The 21,445-nt window shown below is 40.3% G+C and overlaps 1 protein-coding gene across 1 annotated transcript in view; it reads left to right on the top strand.

Moving 5' to 3' along the window:
- PLCXD3 (phosphatidylinositol specific phospholipase C X domain containing 3) overlaps nucleotides 1-21,445 on the top strand; it is a 179,248-nt gene that overhangs the window by 102,607 nt on the left and 55,196 nt on the right. The window contains exon 2 of the mRNA XM_081517987.1: nucleotides 14,008-14,716. Within this exon, the coding sequence (XP_081374113.1) occupies nucleotides 14,008-14,716 (709 nt within the window). The remainder of the gene's footprint in view (nucleotides 1-14,007; nucleotides 14,717-21,445) is intronic.

The following is a 21,445-nucleotide window of genomic DNA, read 5'->3' as shown; positions in this document are numbered from 1 at the left end:
AGAAGGGTCACTTAGGAAGATGATATTTAAGTGACGACTTGAATGAAAAGGTGCCAGTCACACAAACAACTGGGGACAGAGCAAAGGGAAGAGGATAACAAGGGCTCATTTGGAATGAGCGCAGTGTTTTTGATGAGTAGGGAAAAGTCCAGTGTTGCTGGAGTGCAACAAGCAAAGGGGGTCCATCTTGAGTGGCCTTAGGACCCCAAGTACATGTTACTTAAGGCTTCTTGGAGTTCAATTTCTTTTGACTTCATGGAGCATCTTTAGGGAAGTGAATGGGGAAAGAACCAGCCTGTCTACAGTTGAAAACAGATTTTCTTACATTTCCTTTTATGTGAATCACATCTCTCTCTTAGGTACAGACTGGGCCCTGAGAGTTGAAGCAGAGTAGAATATGAGGAAAAGTATAGTTTCCTTCTGGTTCTCTCCCGCAGTATTCACCAGCAGACCAAGGTCCCTTTGGAATTCTTCTCTAGGCTCTACTAAAGTAGCCAAGGGCAACGAACTGTGCCATTTTCTCCCTAATCTTTGCCACGGTTCCTTCAGGAACACCACCTCCCATCTTTCTGATTTAGTCATCCTTGATTCATCCTTCTCTCTGACTCATTGCATCTGGTAGAGTGGTCACTTTGAATCTGGAAATACAGACATTTGAAGGACAGCAGCTTGGTGTCCTCAAGGATAAAGGAAATGAGGCTTTCTTGTGTTCTGATCTGCTACTGCCTCATTCTTGTGGCCAGAGGACTTGTGTTTGGCTTATTAATTAGGATGAGTATAATGACTTCACATGTGCATGATCTCAGAAAACTTGCCAAAATAAATATTTTATTATAAAGATTATTAATAAATGTTGTGAAGTTTTGAAAGTGTTAGTCACTCAGTCATGTCTGACTCTTTGCAACTCCATGGACTGTAGCCCACCAGGCTCCTCTGTCAATGGAATTCTCCAAGCAAGATTACTGGAGTGGGTTGCCATGCCCCTCTCCAGGGAATCTTTCAGACCCAGGGTTTGAACCCAGGTCTCCTGCATTGAGGCAGATTCTTTACCATCTAAGCCACCAGGGCAGCACCAACTTAATAAGTAAAAAGATCAATTCAGACTTTCACCTGAGTGACACAGCAAAGTATTCAACCAATAACCCACAACACAGATGTTTATGACATCTCCCCAAACTTGGAAACCACACAAGCAGAAGTATGTGCATCAATGTGTATGTATTTATGCATATGTGTGTATGTGTGTGTAAAGAGATGTGAACTAGAAGTTCAGAAGCATAGGAAACAGAGGAGAGAAGACAGTGACAGTGTAGTGGGTATGTAACTGATGAGCAAGAGATGCTAATATTATCAAAAATGGCCCATTAAACAACAGCATTGATAATACCTGGGAGCTTATTGCAAATGCAGATTTTCATGCCCTATCCCAGATATTAACAAGTTCCTCAAGTGATCCGTATGGGCATTAATATTGGAAAGTATAGCCTTGATGATTGGGGTATTGTTCTCACCCTTTATCTTTGATTATTAATGATCTCTAGAAGATGATGTTCAGCTCAGGACTGAACTACTGTTTCATCAAAAGATATCACATATAGTTATTATAGTATTTATCACACTTTATAATAATGGTGATTTTCTTGCCTAATTCACCCTACTATGATATGAATTCTACAAGAATGAACAACGTGGGTTTGAACTGTTTGGGTCCATTTACACATAAATTTTTTTCAATAGTAAATACTATGGCATAGCATGATTCATGGCTAAGTTGGCAGGTGCAGAACTGAGAGTACAGATGAACCAAATATACAGAGAGGCAACTATAAACTATATGCAGATTTTTGACTGCACAGAGTGTCAGCATCCCTGGTCCCTGCCTTGTTAAGGATCAGCTGTGTACTCTTTTATTTCCATAACTTTGACTCAATGTATGGCATGTAATATATACTCAATAAATAGCTACCAAATGCTCGATACTATAGAGCAGGACATGAGGAATACTTAGCAAAAGAAATCCACCTTCCCTTCTTTTACTTGATAAGTGCTGTTATTTTAATCTCCCAACTGCCCACCTCTTCTCAGCCACACATAGAACTCCTTTAGCAGTATCTTGCGCACAACAGGCCCCTGATTTATTAAATAAGTTGAATAAGAACTAGACAAATCTAGTCCCTACAAAACTCGTGCCACACAGAACTTTCTGCAGTGAAGATGGAGATCAATGAATAAAAAGTACTTATCTGCATGGTTTAATTTTAGTCTGAAAGATTTACTGATTATCTTGAGAAATGTCAGAACAATTGAAAGGAATTCTAAAGAAAAATCAAGAGATTGGTAGAAATTAGTGTCTAAGCCACGTAGTCTGATAAGGGTTTCAAACAAACTCAAAAGCAATGCTTCCTGTGTGATAGTTTCAGTTGCTCTAAGTATTCACAACAACTTCAAAGTAGAATGGCACAATGAGAAGCTTGTGAGAGATGAGTTTTGCTGTAAGAAAATGTGTATGTGGGTGGAGAGAGGCAATTCAGTGTTTGGTTTCTATTTCTGGAAATTAATCTGCCTGTTCCGTTTCCACTAGAGCAGGCTTTCTCAACCTTGTTACTACAATAGTCCTCCTTATTCGAGGGTTTGCTTTTTGAGGTCTCAGTTATCCGAGGTTGACTCCGGTCCAGAAATATGAAATGGAAAATTCTAGAAATTAGCAATTTACAAGTTTTAAGTTGCTTGCTGTTCTGAGTAGTGTGATGAAATCTCATGCTGACCACTCTGTCCCTCCTTGTAGTGAACCATCCCTTTGAGCAGGATATCCCACCTGTTGGTCACTTAGCCATCTTGGTTATCAGACTATCTCAGTATCGCAGTGCTTGTTTTCAAGTAACTGTTATTTTACTTAATAATGGGTTCAAAGTGCAAGGATAATGATGCTGGCAATTCAGCTATTCTCCTACTGTCTAATTTGTAAGTTAAACTTTCTCATAAGCATGCACATACAGGAAGAAACTTAGTATATATGGGCTTCCCAGGTGGTGGTTAGTGGTAAAGAACCTGCCTGCCAATACAGGAGACATGAGACACGGGTCGATTTCTGGGTTGGGAAGGTCTCCTGGAGGAGGTCATGGCAACCTACTCCAGTAATCTTGCCCGGAGAACCCCATGGACAGAGAAGCCTGGTGGGCTATGGTCCATAGGGCCACAAAGAGTTGGACATGACTGAAGTGATGACTTAGCATGCAGACATGCACTGTTTATGGTTTCAGGCATCCACTGGGTATCTTAGGACCTATCCCCTGCAGATAAGGGGAACTACCATATAGATATTTGGGGCTGATTGATTCTTTGTATGGGAGCTCTCCAGTGCATTGTAGGATGGTCAGCTGCATCCCTGGCCCTCTACCCACTAGATGCCAGGAACACTGCCCCTTCACTTATAACAGTACGAAACATTTGCAGGAGCTGTCAAATATCTTCTGGGTCAAAATAAACCCTGGTAGAGAACCACTTGTCTATGGTAACAGATGGGTCTATTGGTCTTTCTGATTACCTAACAATATTGCTGCTGTACTGATTTTCCTCTTAAATTTCTACATTTCATGCATAGATTTTTCCTGGTCCCAGGACTTTCCCATTTAAGAAGCTGCCCTCCCTAGGGCTGTGTTGGCAGATGTAGACGTTTTGGGATACTGTTATCCTTTTCTTAGCAGCTCCTATGCACAGAAGGACCTCAGGGAAGGATTCCATTTGACTCTCTGCTGAGAAGGGTCCAAACAGATGCTGCAGTGGAGAGGGAGAATGCATGTCTGAGCTGATTTATGTGAAGATAGACAGTAATTTAGGACTTCTTTATTTCTTAGGGTCTCTCTATTTTTTCAGACAGCCCTACTGATAGTCCTTAAAAGGAAATCCATATGACAAAGAGGTTTAATATTTCCACTAAGAGGGCAGTTGAAGCAGTTCTTTTTCCTGCTCTTTGACGGGAATGCTGCAGCTCTAAACTAGTCACTGCCGGCTCATCTATTGGTTTAAAGAAACAACCAAGCAAGTTTAAAGACATTATGATGAATATTGAACTCCTCTACTGGGAGGCATTAATGTAATAGGGCTTCTCAAATTTAACATCTGGGATCCTGGATCAAAAGACTTACATAAGGAAACCAACCTCCTTTACTTCAGCTTACTGTCTCTGAGATGCGCTGAGGAAGAAGGCTTTATACAATATGAACGGCACAGATTTACCCAAGGAGAAATATCACAGAATGATCATGTTGATTTTTCCTTTACAAAAGGATTAATCTCAGTGTTCTACGAGATATGTCAGGTTTGCTGCTGCTGCTGCTAAGTCACTTCAGTCATGTCCGACTCTCTGCAACCCCATAGACGGCAGCCCACCAGGCTCTGCTGTTCCTGGGATTCTCCAGGCAAGAACACTGGAGTGGGTTTAATTTAATATTAAAAATTGTATTTCCTATATGTTTATGCCAAGTGAAGTACAAATATTGAACTACCAGTAGGTAGTTTTTTAATTATCTGTTCAATTTTAGAAGTGTTTTGGTTTGTGATACATATTGTGCATTTTCTCTGATGACACAAAATCTCTTGTATCGTCCTCAAAGCCCTGATCATGTGTTGGAGGTCTGAGGTAAGATTACGTCCCAGGAATAATGAGCGATCCTTATTCTTCAGGTTTTGGTCTTTGCCGCTGAAAAATCCAAATAACCAATAACTTTAATCAATAGAGTAAACAAAAATTAATGAGATTTATTGTAAGTTGTCAAATAATAAATAATAATGGATTCTGTAGCTCAGTTGATAAAGGATCTGCCTGCAGTGCAAGAGACCCGGGTTTGATCCCTGGGTCAGGAAGATCCCCTGGAGAAGGAAATGGCAGCCACTCCCCTATTCTTGTCTGGGAAATCCCATGGACAGAAGAAGTCTGGTGGGCTTCAGTCCATGGAATCACAGAAGAATTGGACATGACTTAGCAACTAAATAATAGCAACAAGGCCAGAGTCCACACCAAGAGGTGTGTTTGGGGATTTAGTACGAGGTAACAGGGAATGGAGATGGCTGATTAGTACTATGGAGTCAGTGATACTGAAGGAATAATAACAGGCAGACGGACTCCACATGTAACCAGGTTCTACTTACCAGTGTAACATTTTGTGGTGAAATTTTAGTATTCTAATGATGGGAGGAGGTCACAAGAGCAAATAATTCCCTTAGAAGACTTAAATACTAGATAATTTATCAAGGTAAAATTCCTGTTAATGAAACTGAGACAGAAAGCAAGAGGAATTTGTTCAGACATGCCACTCTATTGGCTGAAATCAATTCTCTATCTTTTTTCTAAGGTTAAATCCATTCTAGAGACTGAGGCAGAGTAATGCCTATAGAAGAGGTTAGATGGTAGTAGCCAGGATGTTTATTAGGGATATATCAGTAACATTACCTGAAAGCTGTGTCAGTGGTCCCAACAGGAAACCAGGCCATTAGCAATGGAATGGAATGGAGATGAAAAGGCCATATCTGAGAGAGAATTTGGAGGTCAATATGATGGGACTGGAAGACTGATGAACATGAGGTTTAAGGGGTGAGTTAGAACTCAAGATGAACCCAAGATGAGATGGAAGGAATATGAGATAAGTATGATAGGTACACTGATGAAGGAGCTGGTTTGAAAGGGAAGATACGATAGTTAATCTAAAACATTTTAAGTTTAAAGTTCCCATGGAGCAGTAAAATTTAGTTACCTGATAGGAAGACTGGAAATCTGTAATGTAGGTCAGATTAGATGATGTATCTATTATAAGGCGTGAGGCCAAAGACATGAATGAGATCACCCAAGGAATAATCATGGAGCAAGTTGAAGTCTTGACTAGAACTTTGGATAATAGTCTCATTTAGGAATTGGAAGGGCAGCAAGAGGCAGCAAAGGAGGCTGGGCTGGGACAATAACAAGAAAGTAGAAAAACTAGGAAAGAGTCATATCTAAAAAGCCAAAGGGGGAAAATATTTCAAGAAGGAAGAAGGAAGAACAGCAGTATCAAACATTCCAGAAAGGCTGAGCAGGATTCATTCATTCATTTATTTGACAACAGTAATGAAATGCCTCTAAGTTCTGTGCTAGGATTCAGGAATGAGGCCACAGAAGTCTGATGAGTATTTTTAGTTATCATTGAGGTTATTTCACAGAGGTTTTATATGAGTTACAATCATGATAGTCTGATTACAGCAGTTAAAGATGGAACCAGAGTTAAGGAGAGAGAGCCAAGCTGTGTAGCCTAACTTTCTGAGAAATCTAAGAGGAAATGGTAAAGAAGACGGGGGTCAATAATGGCCTAATCCCATATGAACTCATTTTGATGCATTGACTTGAATCAAATGTTTATTAATAAAGCTGGATATAGTAGTGAGCACAGGAGATGATAGTTTTTAGCTTTTGAGGAAGCTTACAATCTAGATGTACTTTATTTTCTTGAGCTCCAAAATTACTCAGATGGTGACTGCAGCGATGAAATTAAAAGACACTTGCTCCTTGGAAGAAAAGCTATGACAAACCTAGACATCATCTTAAAAAGCAGAGACATAACTTTGCTGACAAAGGTCCGTATGGTCAAAATTATGGTTTTTCCAGAAGTCTTATATGGATGTGAGAGTTGGACCATATAGAAGGCTGAGCACCAAAGAACTGATGATTTTGAAGTGTGGTGTTGGAGAAGACTCTTGAGAGACAGCAAGGAGATCAAATCACTTAATCCTAAAGGAAATCGACCCTGAACATTCAATGGAAGGACTGATGCTGAAGCTGAAGCTCCAACATTTTGGCCACCTGATGTGAAGAGACAGCTCATTAGAAAAGACCCTGATGCTGGGAAAGATTGAAGGCAGGAGGAGAAGGGGATGGCAGAGGACGAGATGTTTGGATGGCGTCACCGACTCAATGGACATGAATATGAGCAAACTCTGGGAAATGGTGAAAGACAGGGAAGCCTGGCGTGCTGCAGTCCATGGAGTCACAAAGATTTGGACATGCCTGAGAGTCTGAGCAACAATGAACAACAATCTAGATGAAAATTAATGTGTGTGTTTGTGAGGGGATTACAGGTGGAGAGCAAGATATAAAGATTGAATAAAAATTCAGTGAACATAATGAGCATTAGTTACAATATCTAATAATGATAATTGGTTGATGAAAAGGAGCTATAGACTAACAAACTGTGAATTCAGGGGAAGGGAAGATTACCCTGAGTGCCAAAAGGTTTTGCCACGGAGAAAAAAATACATGTAAGTTGCAAAAGAAGACTGGTGCTGCTGCTGCTAAGCCACTTCAGTCGTGTCCAACTCGGTGCGACCCCACGAAGCTCCTCTGTCCACGGAGTTCTCCAGACAAGAATACTGGAGTAGGTTGCCATTTCCTTCTCCCAAAAGAAGACTAGGAGTAAGACTTTCATGAAGGGAAGACAAGAGGGTAAATTTAACTCCAAAACTGTCTCTTCCCATAGAAAGTGGAGATGCTGCCATCTGCCTATCTTCTACTCTAGAAAAGTGAGGTTGCTCAGTCGTGTCCGACTCTTTGCAACCCCATGGACTGTAGCCTACCAGGCTCCTCCGTCCATGGAATTTTCCAGGCAAGAGTATTGGAATGGGTTGCCATTTCCTTCTCCAGGGGATCTTCCCAACCCAGGGATCGAACGCCAGTCTCCTGCATTGCAGGCAGACGCTTTACCATCTGAGACACCAAAAAGCTAAAGCGAAGTTGCTCAGTCGTGTCCGACTCTTTGCAATCCCATAGGCTGTAGTTTACCAGGCTCCTCTGTCCATGGGATTTTCTAGGCAAGAATACTGGAGTGGGTTGCCATTTCCTTCTCCAGGAGACCTTCCTGACCCAGGGATTAGAACCTGGTCCTCCTGCGTTGTAGGCAGATGCTTTACCGTCTGAGCCACCAGGGAAGTCCACCAAAAGGGGCCTCAAAAAATAAATCTACTCTTCTTTACTCACTCGGCAGTCTCCTTTTGGCTCACAGATTGCTGGTACATATGCTTCGGTACTCCTGTGGTGTTGGCCTTATCATCACAAATGGTGCCAAGATATCAAATATGCAGGAAACCTGTTCCCAGAAAGCAGGAGTCTTAAAAACCTTAGCCCTGTGCTAAATAAAACAGGCACAGAACAAACAAGGAAAGAGAAATACATAGTGTCATACATAAGCTTTTGCAAGCAAGTTCAGTGCCCTGCAGAGGCCAGGAGGGGAGCAGTTCTTGTCTTGATGGAGTCGGAGCCTGAATTCTAAGGTCAGGATATAGATATTAAAACTGCACACTCATGGCACATTAAACCTTAGCCATGTGGGCCTTTTTGTTCTGAAGGTCCACAGGTGAAATTGACTTGATACATTTTCTTTGATGTTTATTAAACCATAATTTTGTAGAATTTGAAATGGAATGATGGCCAAACTGAGAGACCAATCCGAATTTCAGCTCAAAGAACTTTAATAGAAAATACTGGAAAGATACTGGAAAAGAGGTAATACTTATTAGATCAATTTTATTAACATGGCAGAATGTAAATATTTAGGTGCTATTCATTAAAATTACAAGTTAATATATTAGACAGTTGGGTCTGTAGATGTCAAATCCTCTCATTAATCCCCAAAAGTTGTTATAGTCTGCATTAGTTAGCTATTGCTATGTAACAAATTATATGAAAATTTAATCACTTAAAACAGTCTTTGTGGGTCAGGAATCTAGGCAAATATTCACCATATCCTAAGATCTCTCAAAGGCAGCAGTCAAGGTTCCACTGGGGTAGGATGTACTTCCAAGCTTACTCATCACCTGTTTCCAAGAAACAAAAGAAAATAACCTCTTTCATTCCATTCACTTATTCAGAGCTAGAGCAAAGGTTCTTGATTGGGCAGGGTTCACAATGGGAGTGGCCAGCTCTTGTCCAACTAATGAGGACAAATCAAACCCAAAATTGAGAGGGTAAGTTCAGAAGCAGAGGTTCAACATTAAATATCATGTTCAAGATATGAGTTGGAACTGTAGATAAGAAAAGAATAAGAGGACAAGAGGATAGGAATACTGAGCCAGTGTATAAGCAAAATATTAGACCAGATAAGGCAGACAGGTTGTAGATTTCAGGGCTTCCCCAATGGCTCAGCAGGTAAGGAATCTGCCTGCAATGCAGGAGACGTGGATTCGATCGATTTAGGCATGAATAAAGAAATAGTGCTTAGCACTGTTTTGCTCATAGGCAGGTTCCTTCGTTTTAAAGACAAAGGGCTGGGCCAGAGGTTTTCTCTGTTATTGAAAGTCATAAAGTAGTATTGCTATATTTTTGTTTTATGTTCAAATAAATAGAAAACAGTCTAGAGGCAACGTTGAAATTTGTGAGGAACTACTACTCCAAATGAAATTAAAAGCTCTGAAAAATATTATTTCTTGGCCAACATTAGATTATGTATTTTCTCCCAAAATGCACAGGTAATGCTTTGTATTGATTGATAATTTAATTCTCCTCCCTCTTCAAACAGTATTTGCATCTGGTGATGTTTTCTCCATGTCAGAGTCATCTAACTTAGAACAAATACTGGTGAGGTTACCGATAGTTTCTTCTTCGGTTTGCTGCTTTTAATTTTTATTTTTACATTACCTTATTTTGATCTTAATAATTCCCAGGTGGCTCAGTGGTAAAGAATCCACCTGCCAATGAAGGGGACTTAGGAGACGTGTATTTGATCCTTCAGCCCCTGAAGAAGGAAATGGCAACCTACTGCAGTATTCTTGCCAGGATAATCCCATGGACAGAGGAGCCTGGCAGGCTACAGTCCATGGGGTCACAAAGAGTTGGACACGACTGAGCAACTGAGCACACATACACACAACAAATTAATATTTTTATTACCATGTTGCAAACAAACAAGAGCTCATTTCTGAAAGAATAAATCTGGTCATATTTAATTCCTTTTGCTTGCTTTCAATTATGTCTTCTACCAGATTACAGAATTAATCAATTTCTTTCACCCACCTTTTCTTCACATGCCTGCAAATCAATTATTCATTTTTTTAATTTTATAAATTAACCCTTATTTCGAGGGCTTATTAATTTATTTGTACCTATTTCATTCTTAGATCATTTCATTATAACTTCTTAAGCTTGCTTTTTTCTTTATTTAAACATATTCTTGCTGTATATTAAACCATAGTACAATTTAGTTTCTTCATTTATATTAGCCATTGACTGAACAGCAACTGATAAGTCAACATGCAGTAATTTAAATCTCTGCTAAAATTGGTCAATGCCAGCTCAAAACAGACAATTTTCTTTATTCAGAAAGTGTTGACATTTTCTTCCCATACCATCTACTAAAGATAAATAGATCAGATGGTTTCAGATGAAATTAAATGTAGCATTTCTATATTTTTTGGTTACCATTCATTGTTTGAAAAATTCCATTAATTCTGAGGAGTTTTCTGCTCCAAATCTTAAAGGTAATGCTTTTCAGGATATCAAAGTATTTTTCAAAATATTTTCTCTAACAACCTACCATGGCATCGGAAATTCATACTCTTGTGATTCCTGTGGGTTGTTTAATGCTAGACAAAGATATATGTAAATGCCTGTAGATACAGATTGACATATATATGGAATATAGACAAAGACAAATATTGCATCACTGATAAAATGTGCTTTAAATAGCTTATTAAAGGCCCTGAGGTGATGATAATAAATTTAGAGATGTGTGTATGTGTGTGTGTGTGTATGTGTGTGCATGTGCACATGTTGGGTTGGAAGAGTGAAAAATCTAGAAAAAGCTGTACCTCAGTGCATGTAGATTAAGAGTGAGCAACAATGTATGAAAAAGCCTGAAAGCAGATGGGGAATAATAATATCTGCCTTTTCTAATGAGTGTAAAGTCCAGAATATATTAATTTAATTTTACCTGTTTAATAAGTCATGGCCAAGAATTAAAGGAGGCTTTAAAAATAAAATTGAAATAATTTTTCTTTTTTGGTTCAAATAATATTTTAAATGGCACTCTGTACTTGCAGATAAATCATACATGTGTTCATTGCTACATTTATGGAGGTTTAATATTTATAACTGCTAAAAATAAATAATTAAATAGTTTCTCCCTAGGAAGAAATTCTACTAAATTTGGAAGTAACTCTAAAAAGAGCTTTCACATTTTTTGAGAGGAAATATCTGTGAAGAAAATAGTCTATTAGCTAATTATTAAATACTATTAATTGTGTTAACCTGCAAGAAAAAGTAATTGTTTATTCAATATGTGAAGTGTACCTGACTTCATATACATTCACAGTTGCCCAAAAGCAGGGTAAAGAATAATGTTAAAATACCAATATTGTACTTCTCTCTTACCTTATTTCTCTCTTCCTCTATTCCTATAACCTCCTGTGCTTTCCAAAATATAGGTGGTAATACTGATTGTCTACTTATGAAACAGGCTTCTTTATTCACTGAAATAAGCCCATTAGGCTTTTTAAAAAATTTATTTATTTATTTTTTTACTTTACAATATTGTATGGGTTTTGCCATACATTGACATGACTCCGCCATGGGTGTACATGTGTTCCTCTTCCAGAACCCCCCTCCCACCTAAAATCAACCCAAAATAAAGGGAAAGGAAATGATTTAGACAAAGCATTTGGGAAGTGATGAGTCCCTATAAATTCTACTCTATGGTCACTTATGCCACCTACATGGAAAACCAGTTCTTGGGCTTCTCTGGTGGTCCAGTGTTTAAGACTTTGCTGTCTAATGCAGGGGGTGTGGCTTTGATCCCTAGTTGGGAGGCTAAATCCCACATGCCTCACCGCTACAAAAACCAAAGGCATAAAACAGAAACAGTATTGTAACAAAATAAATAAAGACTTTAAAAATGGTCTGCATCAAAAATCTTTTTTAAAAAGAGAAAACTTGTGCTAATTAGTAGAGTAAGTTCTTGGTTTACAGAAGTAGAAGATGATCTTTTGAATTTTAAAATATTGATTAAATGGGATTTTTAAAATTATTATTGTACAAACCATTTGGTTTGTTGGACTCCTCTATGTGCTATTATTGTTGAGTCACTAAGTCGTGTCTGACTCTTTGCAACCCCTCTTTGCTGGACTGCAGCAAGCCAGGCTACCCCGTCCTTCATTCAGTTCAATTTAGTTGCACAGTCATGTCCAACTCTTTGCAACCCCATGGACAGCAGCACACCAGGCTTCCCTGTCCATCATCAACTCCTGGAGCTTGCTCAAACTCAAGTCCATACAGCCAGTGATGCCATCCAACCATCTCATCCTCTGTTGTCCCCTTCTCCTCCTGCCCTCAATATTTCCCAACATCAGGGTCTTTTCCAATGAGTCAGTTCTTCATAGCAGGTGGCCAAAGTATTGGAGTTTCAGCTTCAGCATCAGTCCTTCCAATGAATATTCAGGACTGATTTCCTCTAGGATGGACTGGTTGGAATCTCCTTGCAGTCCAAGGGACTCTCAAGAGTCTTCTCCAACACCACAATTCAAAAGCATCAATTCTTTGGTGCTCAGCTCTCTTTATAGTCCAACTCTCACATCCATACACGACTACTGGAAAAACCATAGTCTTGACTAGACGGACCTTTGTTGGCGAAGTAATGCCTCTGCTTTTTAATATGCTGTCTAGGTTGGTCATAGCTTTTCTTCCAAAGAGCAAGTGTCTTTTAATTTCATGGCTGCAGTCACCATCTTCAGGGATTTTGGAGCCCAAAAATTCTATCACTGTTTCCATTGTTTCGCCATCTATTTGCCATGAAGTGATGGGACCAGATGCCATGATCTTAGTTTTCTGAATGTTGAGTTTTAAGGCAACTTTTTCACTCTTCTCTTTCACTTTCATCAAGAGGCTCTTTAGTTCTTCTTCACTCTCTGCCATAAGGGTGGTGTCATCTGCATATCTGGGGTTATTGATATTTCTCCCAGCAATCTTGATTCCAGCTTGTGCTTCATCCAGCCCAGTGTTTCTCATGATATATTCTGCATATAAGTTAAATAAGCAGGGTGACAGTATACAGCCTTGATGTACTCCTTTCCCAATTTGGAACCAGTCCATTGTTCCGTGTCTAGTTCTAACTGTTGCTTCTTGATCTGCATACAGATTTCTCAGGAGACAGGTGAGGTGGTCTGGTATTCCTATCTCTTAAAGAATTCTCCAGTTTGTTGTGATCCACACAAAGGCTTTGGCATAGTCAGTAAAGCAGAAGTAGATTTTTTCTGGAACTCTCTTGCTTTTTGATGATCCAATGGATGTTGGCAATTTGATCTCTGGTTCCTCTGCCTTTTCTAAATCCAGCTTGAACATCTGGAAGTTTCCGGTTCACATACTGTTGAAGCCTTCTTGGAGAATTTTGAGCATTGCTTTGCTAGCATGTGAGATGAGTGCAATTGTACAGTAGTTTGAGAATTCTTTGGCATTGCCTTTCTTTGAGATTGGTATGAAAACTGACATTTTCCAGTCCTGTGGCCACTGCTGAGTTTTCCAAATTTGCTGACATATTGAGTGCAGCAGTTTCACAGCATCATCTCTCAGGATTTGAAATAGCTCAACTGGAATTCCATCACCTCCACTAGCTTTGTTTGTAGTGATGCTTCCTAAGGCCCATTTGACTTCACATTCCAGGATATCTAGGTGAATGATCACACCATCATGGATATCTGGGTCATGATGATCTTTTTTGTGTAGTTCTTCTGTTTATTATTGCCACCTCTTCTTAATATCTGCTGTTTTTGTTTGCTCAAATTCATGTCCATTAAGTCAGTGATGCCATCCAACCATCTCATACTAGGTTACAAAAAAAAAAAAAAACAACCCTTCTAAGACACTTGGATATACTAGGTAAATGTTCCTTAGTGTTTCCTTTGGCTCATTTGAGGCAGAAATATGGACTCGGCAAGAGGGAAAGAAGTTGAGTAGGACAAAGGACTGAAATGTAACCATGTTGTGCCTTCTTATTCTTCTAGGATCTCATGACTCCTTCAGCTTCTACATTGATGAAGCCTCTCCAGTGGGGCCTGAACAGCCAGAAACTGTCCAGAATTTTGTCTCTGTGTTTGGAACTGTGGCCAAAAAGCTGATGCGAAAATGGCTAGCCACTCAAACCATGAACTTTACCGGTCAGCTAGGAGCTGGGATCCGTTACTTTGATCTTCGAATTTCCACCAAGCCCAGAGACCCCGACAATGAACTCTACTTTGCTCATGGTTTGTTCAGTGCCAAAGTCAATGAAGGTCTTGAGGAGATCAATGCATTCCTCACAGATCACCATAAGGAGGTAGTATTCTTGGACTTCAACCATTTTTATGGGATGCAGAAATATCACCATGAAAAACTGGTCCAAATGCTGAAAGATATCTATGGAAATAAAATGTGCCCAGCGATCTTTGCCCAGGAAGTGAGTCTGAAGTACCTGTGGGAGAAGGACTACCAAGTGCTGGTCTTCTACCACAGTCCAGTGGCTCTGGAAGTGCCCTTTCTCTGGCCTGGGCAGATGATGCCAGCACCCTGGGCCAACACCACAGACCCAGAAAAATTGATCCAGTTTCTTCAGGCATCCATCACCGAGAGAAGGAAGAAGGGATCGTTTTTCATATCTCAGGTTGTGCTGACTCCCAAAGCAAGCACCGTGGTCAAAGGGGTGGCCAGTGGTCTCAGAGAAACTATCACAGAAAGGTAAGTGTCCTTAAGTTCTCAGGGGAAATTTTTAAGCAGTTTAACCCAACTTCAAAGAGCTGTTAAGTGATGGAGCTGATTCACACCCATATGTGTTAGTTTCCCAGGGCTGTCACAACAAAATGCCACAAACCAGGTGGCTTAAAACAGAAGAAATTTACCACCCCTCAGTTCCAGAGACTAAAAGTCTGAAATCAAGGCATCAGCAGGCTGGCTCCTTCTGAGGGCTCTGTGGGAGAATCTTTCCCATGCCACTCCCCTAACTTCTGGTGATAATTGGCATCCCTTGTGGTCCTTAGCTTACAGATGCATCACTCCCGTCTCTGCCTCCATCTTTACATGATATTCTTCCCTGTTTCTCTGTCATCTCTTCTTGTAAGGACACTAGTCATATTGGATTAGGGTCTACCCTAGTGACTTCATCTTAACTTAATTACATCTGTAAATGTCCTATTTTCAAATAAGTTCACACTTAACAGATGCTGGGAATTAGGACTTCAGTATGTCATTTTGTGGGCTTTCCTGGTGGCTTAGCAGCAAAGAATCCACTTGCAATCCAGGAGATGGATCCCTGGGTCTGGAAGATCCCCTGGAGAAGGAGATGGCAACTCATTCCAGTATTCTTGCCTAGGAAATCCCATGGACAGAGGAGGCAGAACCTGGCAGGCCACAGTCCATGGGGTTGCAAAGAGTCGGACACAATTTAGTAACTAAACAACAACAACAACACCATGTCATTTTGTAGGACACAGATCAACCCACAGGAACATGAATTTTTGTTTTTGCTTTTGCTGCACCACTTGGCTTGCTGGGTTTTAGTTACCCAACCAGAGATCGAACCTGGACCCCTTTCAGTGGAAGTATGGAAACCTAGCCCCTGGATCATCCAGGGAATTCCCACATTATGCATTTTGACTCCATATCTAGTTATCTTTTCGTAGCACTCCTTTTCATATGTGCTTAGCATTATGTAGATGACAAAGCTCTTTCTCTACTGTTTTCAGAGTATTTTCACATACCTGATTCCATTTGACCTTCATAATAATCCTGGAAGTAGATACTATATTACAGATAAAAATTAAACTTCAGAGACATGAAAAGTTTTGCCTAAAGCCACTTGGACAATGAATAGTGAACCAAAGACTCAAACCCCATTTTTCCCAAGTTGTGTTCTATGTCTTTACACTTTATCCAAAGCAACAATCAATCTCCAGAGAGTAGGCATTCCACTGGTCAAACCCCGACCCAACTATAGGGCAGTGGTCACCTGTGAGCCACAATTAGCAATCACTAAAGACATCTGTAACTCATTCCCCAATACAACATGTGTCATTGTACATATTGCTTATTCTTTTGAGTTAAAGTATTCAACAAGGCAAACACTGAAAAGCAAACACGGTTCCTATCACAGCTTTTAACTTTAATCGGTATTTTGAATTATGGTAAGGAGACAGAGAATGAATGTTTCGTAGGGAAAGACAAGAAAATGAAAAGACTGAAAAGTGAAAATGCTATGGATGGCCTCTAGAGGTGAAAATGCTAGATGGTGGGAAATGGCAGGTGAAATTTGTAATGGGGCAGGAACAGATTTGTACAAAGGCTTTTAGGCAGGCTACAGGGAACGTCATCCTATGAGCCATGGGGAGCTAGAAAATGATATTTAACAGCGGAGTGACTTGACCAGGTCTCCATTTGCAGTGGATAATAGGTGAAGCATGGGGGGTAAATGGAATGGAGAGACTAAACAGTTAAGAAGTATGTGGAACTGTTTAGCAATCATATGGAAGCTCAAGTGAGGAAGTGAGAAAATGGAGAAGGGGACAGTATGCCACAGCAAAAGTTAGAATGACTATTTAGCTATGTGGTGTGAATGAGAGAAAAGAGAAGTGGAATGAGTGATGGATGCATTCACAGAGGCAAAAAAACAAAGATACAGGGACTTGGTTAAAACATGAGGAAGATTGAATCAGGATTATGTTAAATTTGTTTGCTCAGTCCCTCAGTCATGTCCAACTCTTAGGATCATGGATTGTAGCCCACCCATGGGCTCCTTGTCCATGGAATTTTTCAGGTAAGAATACTGGAATGGGTTTCCATTTCTTCTTCCAGGGGATCTTCCCAACTTAGGGAATGAACCCACATCTCGTGTCTCCTGCATTGGCAGGCAGATTCTTTACCACTGCGCCACTTAGGAAGCCCCATGCTAAGTTTAAAGTACTAGAAAGACATCCAAGTAAAGGTGGCCAGTTGATCTTCAGGCATATATGTTAACTTCTTTGGGAAATATTATATTTTTTGGCAATGACAGGCACAGGACCTTGGAGAGGAAGAATTCCTCCATACAAAATTATGACTTCCTTCTGTTATTCAGATATTTGCTAGGATCTCCCTGTTCCTTTGATACAAATAAAATTCCAAACCCTTCACTGTACACTGTATGGAAGTAAAGCCTTCCCTAAAATTTCTGCTGATGTCTAGATTTCTTCCATTCATACAGAATGAGCCCTTGCTCTTCTGGATTTGTATCATTTTATGAATTGATTGTCCAAGGTGGCCTGTCCATGTTCCACCCTCTATAACCTGAGACGTGAAACTTGCTTCTTGCTTAATTTCTATATAATGGTTTATTCAGATTTTACTAAGGATCTGAGCAACAAGGGAGGTTTTATAATCATAATGTAGATGATTTAATGTTGAACTTCAGATTCATCTGGAATTATGAATTTCCTGACCTGGAATATCTTCTGATGACATCTGTACCACTTTTCACCCTAGACTCAAGTCCTCTGACAGAATCTTCTCCTTATCCTTTTCTTACCTGTTTTCTCCCCTTACCCCCATATTACAGTGGAGCCACTACACTCTCCTCTAGATTACTGCACCAAACTATCCACCTCTTTCCCTGGCCCTAAGCCTACATTCAGTTAGTCCCATCAGTGTGTCCATCAGAACAAGAAGACGTTTTCTTTAATAGAACCACCTTCTATAGAAATTAATTGTTCTCATAAATAACAACTTAACACTTATCTTACCTATTTAAAAATGAGGCTTTATATACACAGAAGAATGCGTTGTTTTCAAACTTACCCCAGAGAGCCCCAAGATTTTGAGAAATCCCCACTAGAGATGGGGAAGGGACAGGAGAGGGTGACTGACTCTAATTTTCTTCATTCTTGCTGCAACTTTAATAAAAAAAAAACAAAACACTTTACTTCCAACATTTATATATTGCGCCTGAAAGGAATCTTCCCTTCCAGCTTTACCTTCTGCTGTTTTAGTCTATGCTTAGGAAAACACTTTTCCATACAATTTGCCTATTGGCACCCCACTCCAGTACTCTTGCCTGGGAAACCCCATGGATGGAGGAGTCTGGTGGGCTGCAGCCCATGGGGTCGTGAGGAGCCGGACGCGACTGAGCGACTTCACTTTCACTTTTCACTTTCATGCACTGGAGAAGGAAATGGCAGCCCACTCCAGTATTCTTGCCTGGAGAATCCCAGGGACGAGGGAACCCGGTGGGCTGTCGTCTGTGGGGTCGCACAGAGTCGGACACGACTGAAGCGACTTAGCAGCAGCAGCATTTGGCCAGGAACTACACCCTGATTCCATACTTGTGTAGGGAATAGTCTTTGGGAAGCCAAGAAGGAAAATCTACTCAAGCAACAAATGACTTTCATTTTTCTCTCTTATGGACTTTCATGCAGTGTAGGATTTTACAAGTCGTAAATTGAACTGCTTTCTGGTTACATATGCTCTAGTACAGCATTAACAAAATAGGATTTATAGAATAAAGATTAGAAAAGTTAGGAGAGTATTGGAAATATTAATGTATATCTACACAACTCTCCCAGAAGAATCACAATGCGCATTAGCATATAAAAGGCACTAGCCAGTATTTTAGTGAATAATCCTATTTAAATTTAACTAATACAATTTTTTTCCAAGCACTTAATTTTTTTCCAGATAACACTTATTAACAGCCCATGGAATTAATTTGGACAGAATGTCCTCAGCCATCTGCTCTGATTCAGAACTTCTCATTTGCCTCTGGCTTATATATCTGGAATAGTAGAGCTGTTTCAGTAAAAAGGGAGCTTCCTTGGGTAGCGCTAGTGGTAAAGAACCCACCTGCCAATGCAGGTAGATGTAAGAGATGTGGGTTCCATCCCTGGGTCAGAAAGATCCCCTGGAGGAGGGCATGGCAACCCACCCCAGTACTCTTGTCTGGAGAATCCCATGAACAGAGGAGCCTGGAGGGCTACAGTCCACAGGATTGCAAAGAGTCAGACCTGACTGAAGCAACTTAGCATGCAACATGCACATCGGTAAAAAGGGGGCTTCCCTGTTGGTTCAGTGATCCCTGGGTTGGGAAGATCCCCTGGAGAAGGAAATGACAACCCACTCCAGTATTCTTGCCTAGGAAATCCCACAGACAGTAGCCTGGTGGGCTACAGTCCACAGGGTCACAAGAGTCAGCGCGACTTGGCGTTTAAACAGCAACAACAGCAAATCAGTGAAAAGAGGGAGTGGAAAAATTAAAAAGTAGAAATGAAGACCCTGTAGGTAGAGTCAACCTTTTGTCTCTAGAATTATGCATACAACTTGCAAATGATTTGTGAATATGTCTGAACCTGACCATAATATTTGTGCTATAAGCATTCTCAGTGGAGTTTGTCTCAGTGCTCAAAGACCTTCTTTTAAACCAATTGCAAAGCCTGTGTTTGCCTATGGTGTTCATGTGATATCCAGAGGGTTAGTTTGGTTTGGACATATTTCAACTTTCTGGGTATGCCTAGGATAGAGCTTCCCTGGTGGCTCAAACAGTAAAGAATCTGCCTGCAATGCAGGAGACCTGAGTTTGATCCCTGGTTGGGAAGATCTTCTGGAGAAGGGAATGGCTACCTACTCCAGTATTCTTGCCTGGAGAATTCCATGGACAGAGGAGCCTGGTGGGCTACAGTCTATGGGTTCACAGTCTAACATGACTGAGCAACTGACACTTTCACTTTCTATAGGGAAATATCATTGTCAGTCCTCAAATGATGCCTTGCAAAGGTGACTTACTCCTGAAACAGTGAAAGAACACTTGACTCTCCAAAAACATGTTTCCTTTCTCTTCTCACCAAGTGATGAAGCCCACAAAGAAGACTTTTTGCCCTTTTCTTTTGCTATTGTGCCAAAGCTGCTCATTCAGAAAGTCATTTGCCACCAAAGAGGAAGTCTCTAGGCAATATTAAGACTTCTCTGGACCTTGGGGTATTTTCATTTGTAAAATTTGGAGTTTGAATTCAATTATCTCCAAGATCTTTCTGAGTTATAAAATCTGACATTTCTGCACCTGACAAGTTTCTCTATAATTTTTCATTATGTCTAATATTTGAGTTAACAAAACTCTGAGCACATGAATTTAGAAAACAGTGTTTTAAGATGTGAGTGGCTTTCAGGGAAACTAAATCCAGCTTGGATTTAGGTACCATAACTTTCAATCTGGCCACTGGTTCCAAATACTGCAGATGTGTTCTCTACATTTTAGTAATGCCAAAAGACACAGATTTTAATTTCTTAAAGACCTATTTTAATTTATTTTTCAAACACCAGCTTTCGCACCTCACCCCACGGAATTCACACCTTCTTAAAAAGAAGGTGCATAACTTGAGTCAGTCCTTCTCTAATTTGTGGAAGTTTATTAAATCATAGGTTTTTTAGTTAAAAAAATTCATTAGACTACCTGTCAGAATATTTAAGGAGCAGTGCATTTTTGTAAGTAAATTGATGCTAGATTAATTTAGACAGTGTTTATACAAGTCAACAATTTAGATGATGATGATGAAGATAACAGTAATAGTAATGATGATTTATTAAGTGCTCTCTGTGGTGGCTCAGTGGTAATGAGTCTGCCTGCCAATGCAGGAGACGCGGGTTCGATCCCTAGGTTGGGAAGATTCGCTGGAAAGAAGGAAGGAAATGGCAACCTGAGCCAGTATTCTTGCCTGGGAAATCCCATGGACAGCGGAGCGTAGCGGGCTACAGTCCATGGGGTCACACACACACAGACACACACACCTGTTTAATACTAATTGCCCTGCCCACTTATTCTCATGATCACAGTCATTGCCTTGAAGGTAGGGCAGAAGCATGTGGATAGTTTTAATAAACTCCACTTTCATCCAGCTGAGGAAAGGAAGGCAGCTACATTTGTTGATCCCACTTTCTGTGCCAGGCACTGTGGTAAGTGTTTTACAAGAATTGTATCCATTTAATCTTCCCTGCAGCCTTACAAAGTATGCATCACATCCATTAGAGATGCGTTTTCGCAGCCTGAGAAATGTCGAGCACCTTGCTCAAAGTCCCATATTAGTTTAGCAAAGGCAGGATTATTATTTGGGTCTGACTCCAAGTCCCATGTTTACTTCTATAAATTAGGTAAGATTCACATTTCTTAGCAGTGAGTGCATATAATACATCATTTGTCTTGTTGGAGGGCAGAGTCAGATCTGAGGCGTTGGGAAGGTGGGCAAGGCTATGAAAGAGCAGATATTAAGTGTAGGCTTTGCCTCAAGATAGCATGCTGCCTGGGGTCCCCCAGGGACGCACTGCTGTTGAATAATAAAAAGGAAGGGGACTTTGAAGTGGCCTGGTTCTATCCTTCTTGCTTTGTGCCTATTGCTCATTTGACTGTTTTCCATTTAGTAAGGAAACTGAGGCTGGAGAAATGCTAAAATGTAGCCC

This window comes from Giraffa tippelskirchi, chromosome 8, assembly GCF_054371585.1.
Source record: "Giraffa tippelskirchi isolate mGirTip1 chromosome 8, T2T-mGirTip1v1.2.pri, whole genome shotgun sequence".
NCBI classification, from domain to species: domain Eukaryota; kingdom Metazoa; phylum Chordata; class Mammalia; order Artiodactyla; family Giraffidae; genus Giraffa; species Giraffa tippelskirchi.
Note: the sequence above shows the minus strand (reverse complement) of the source record. Positions and strands in the feature narration are given on the sequence as shown.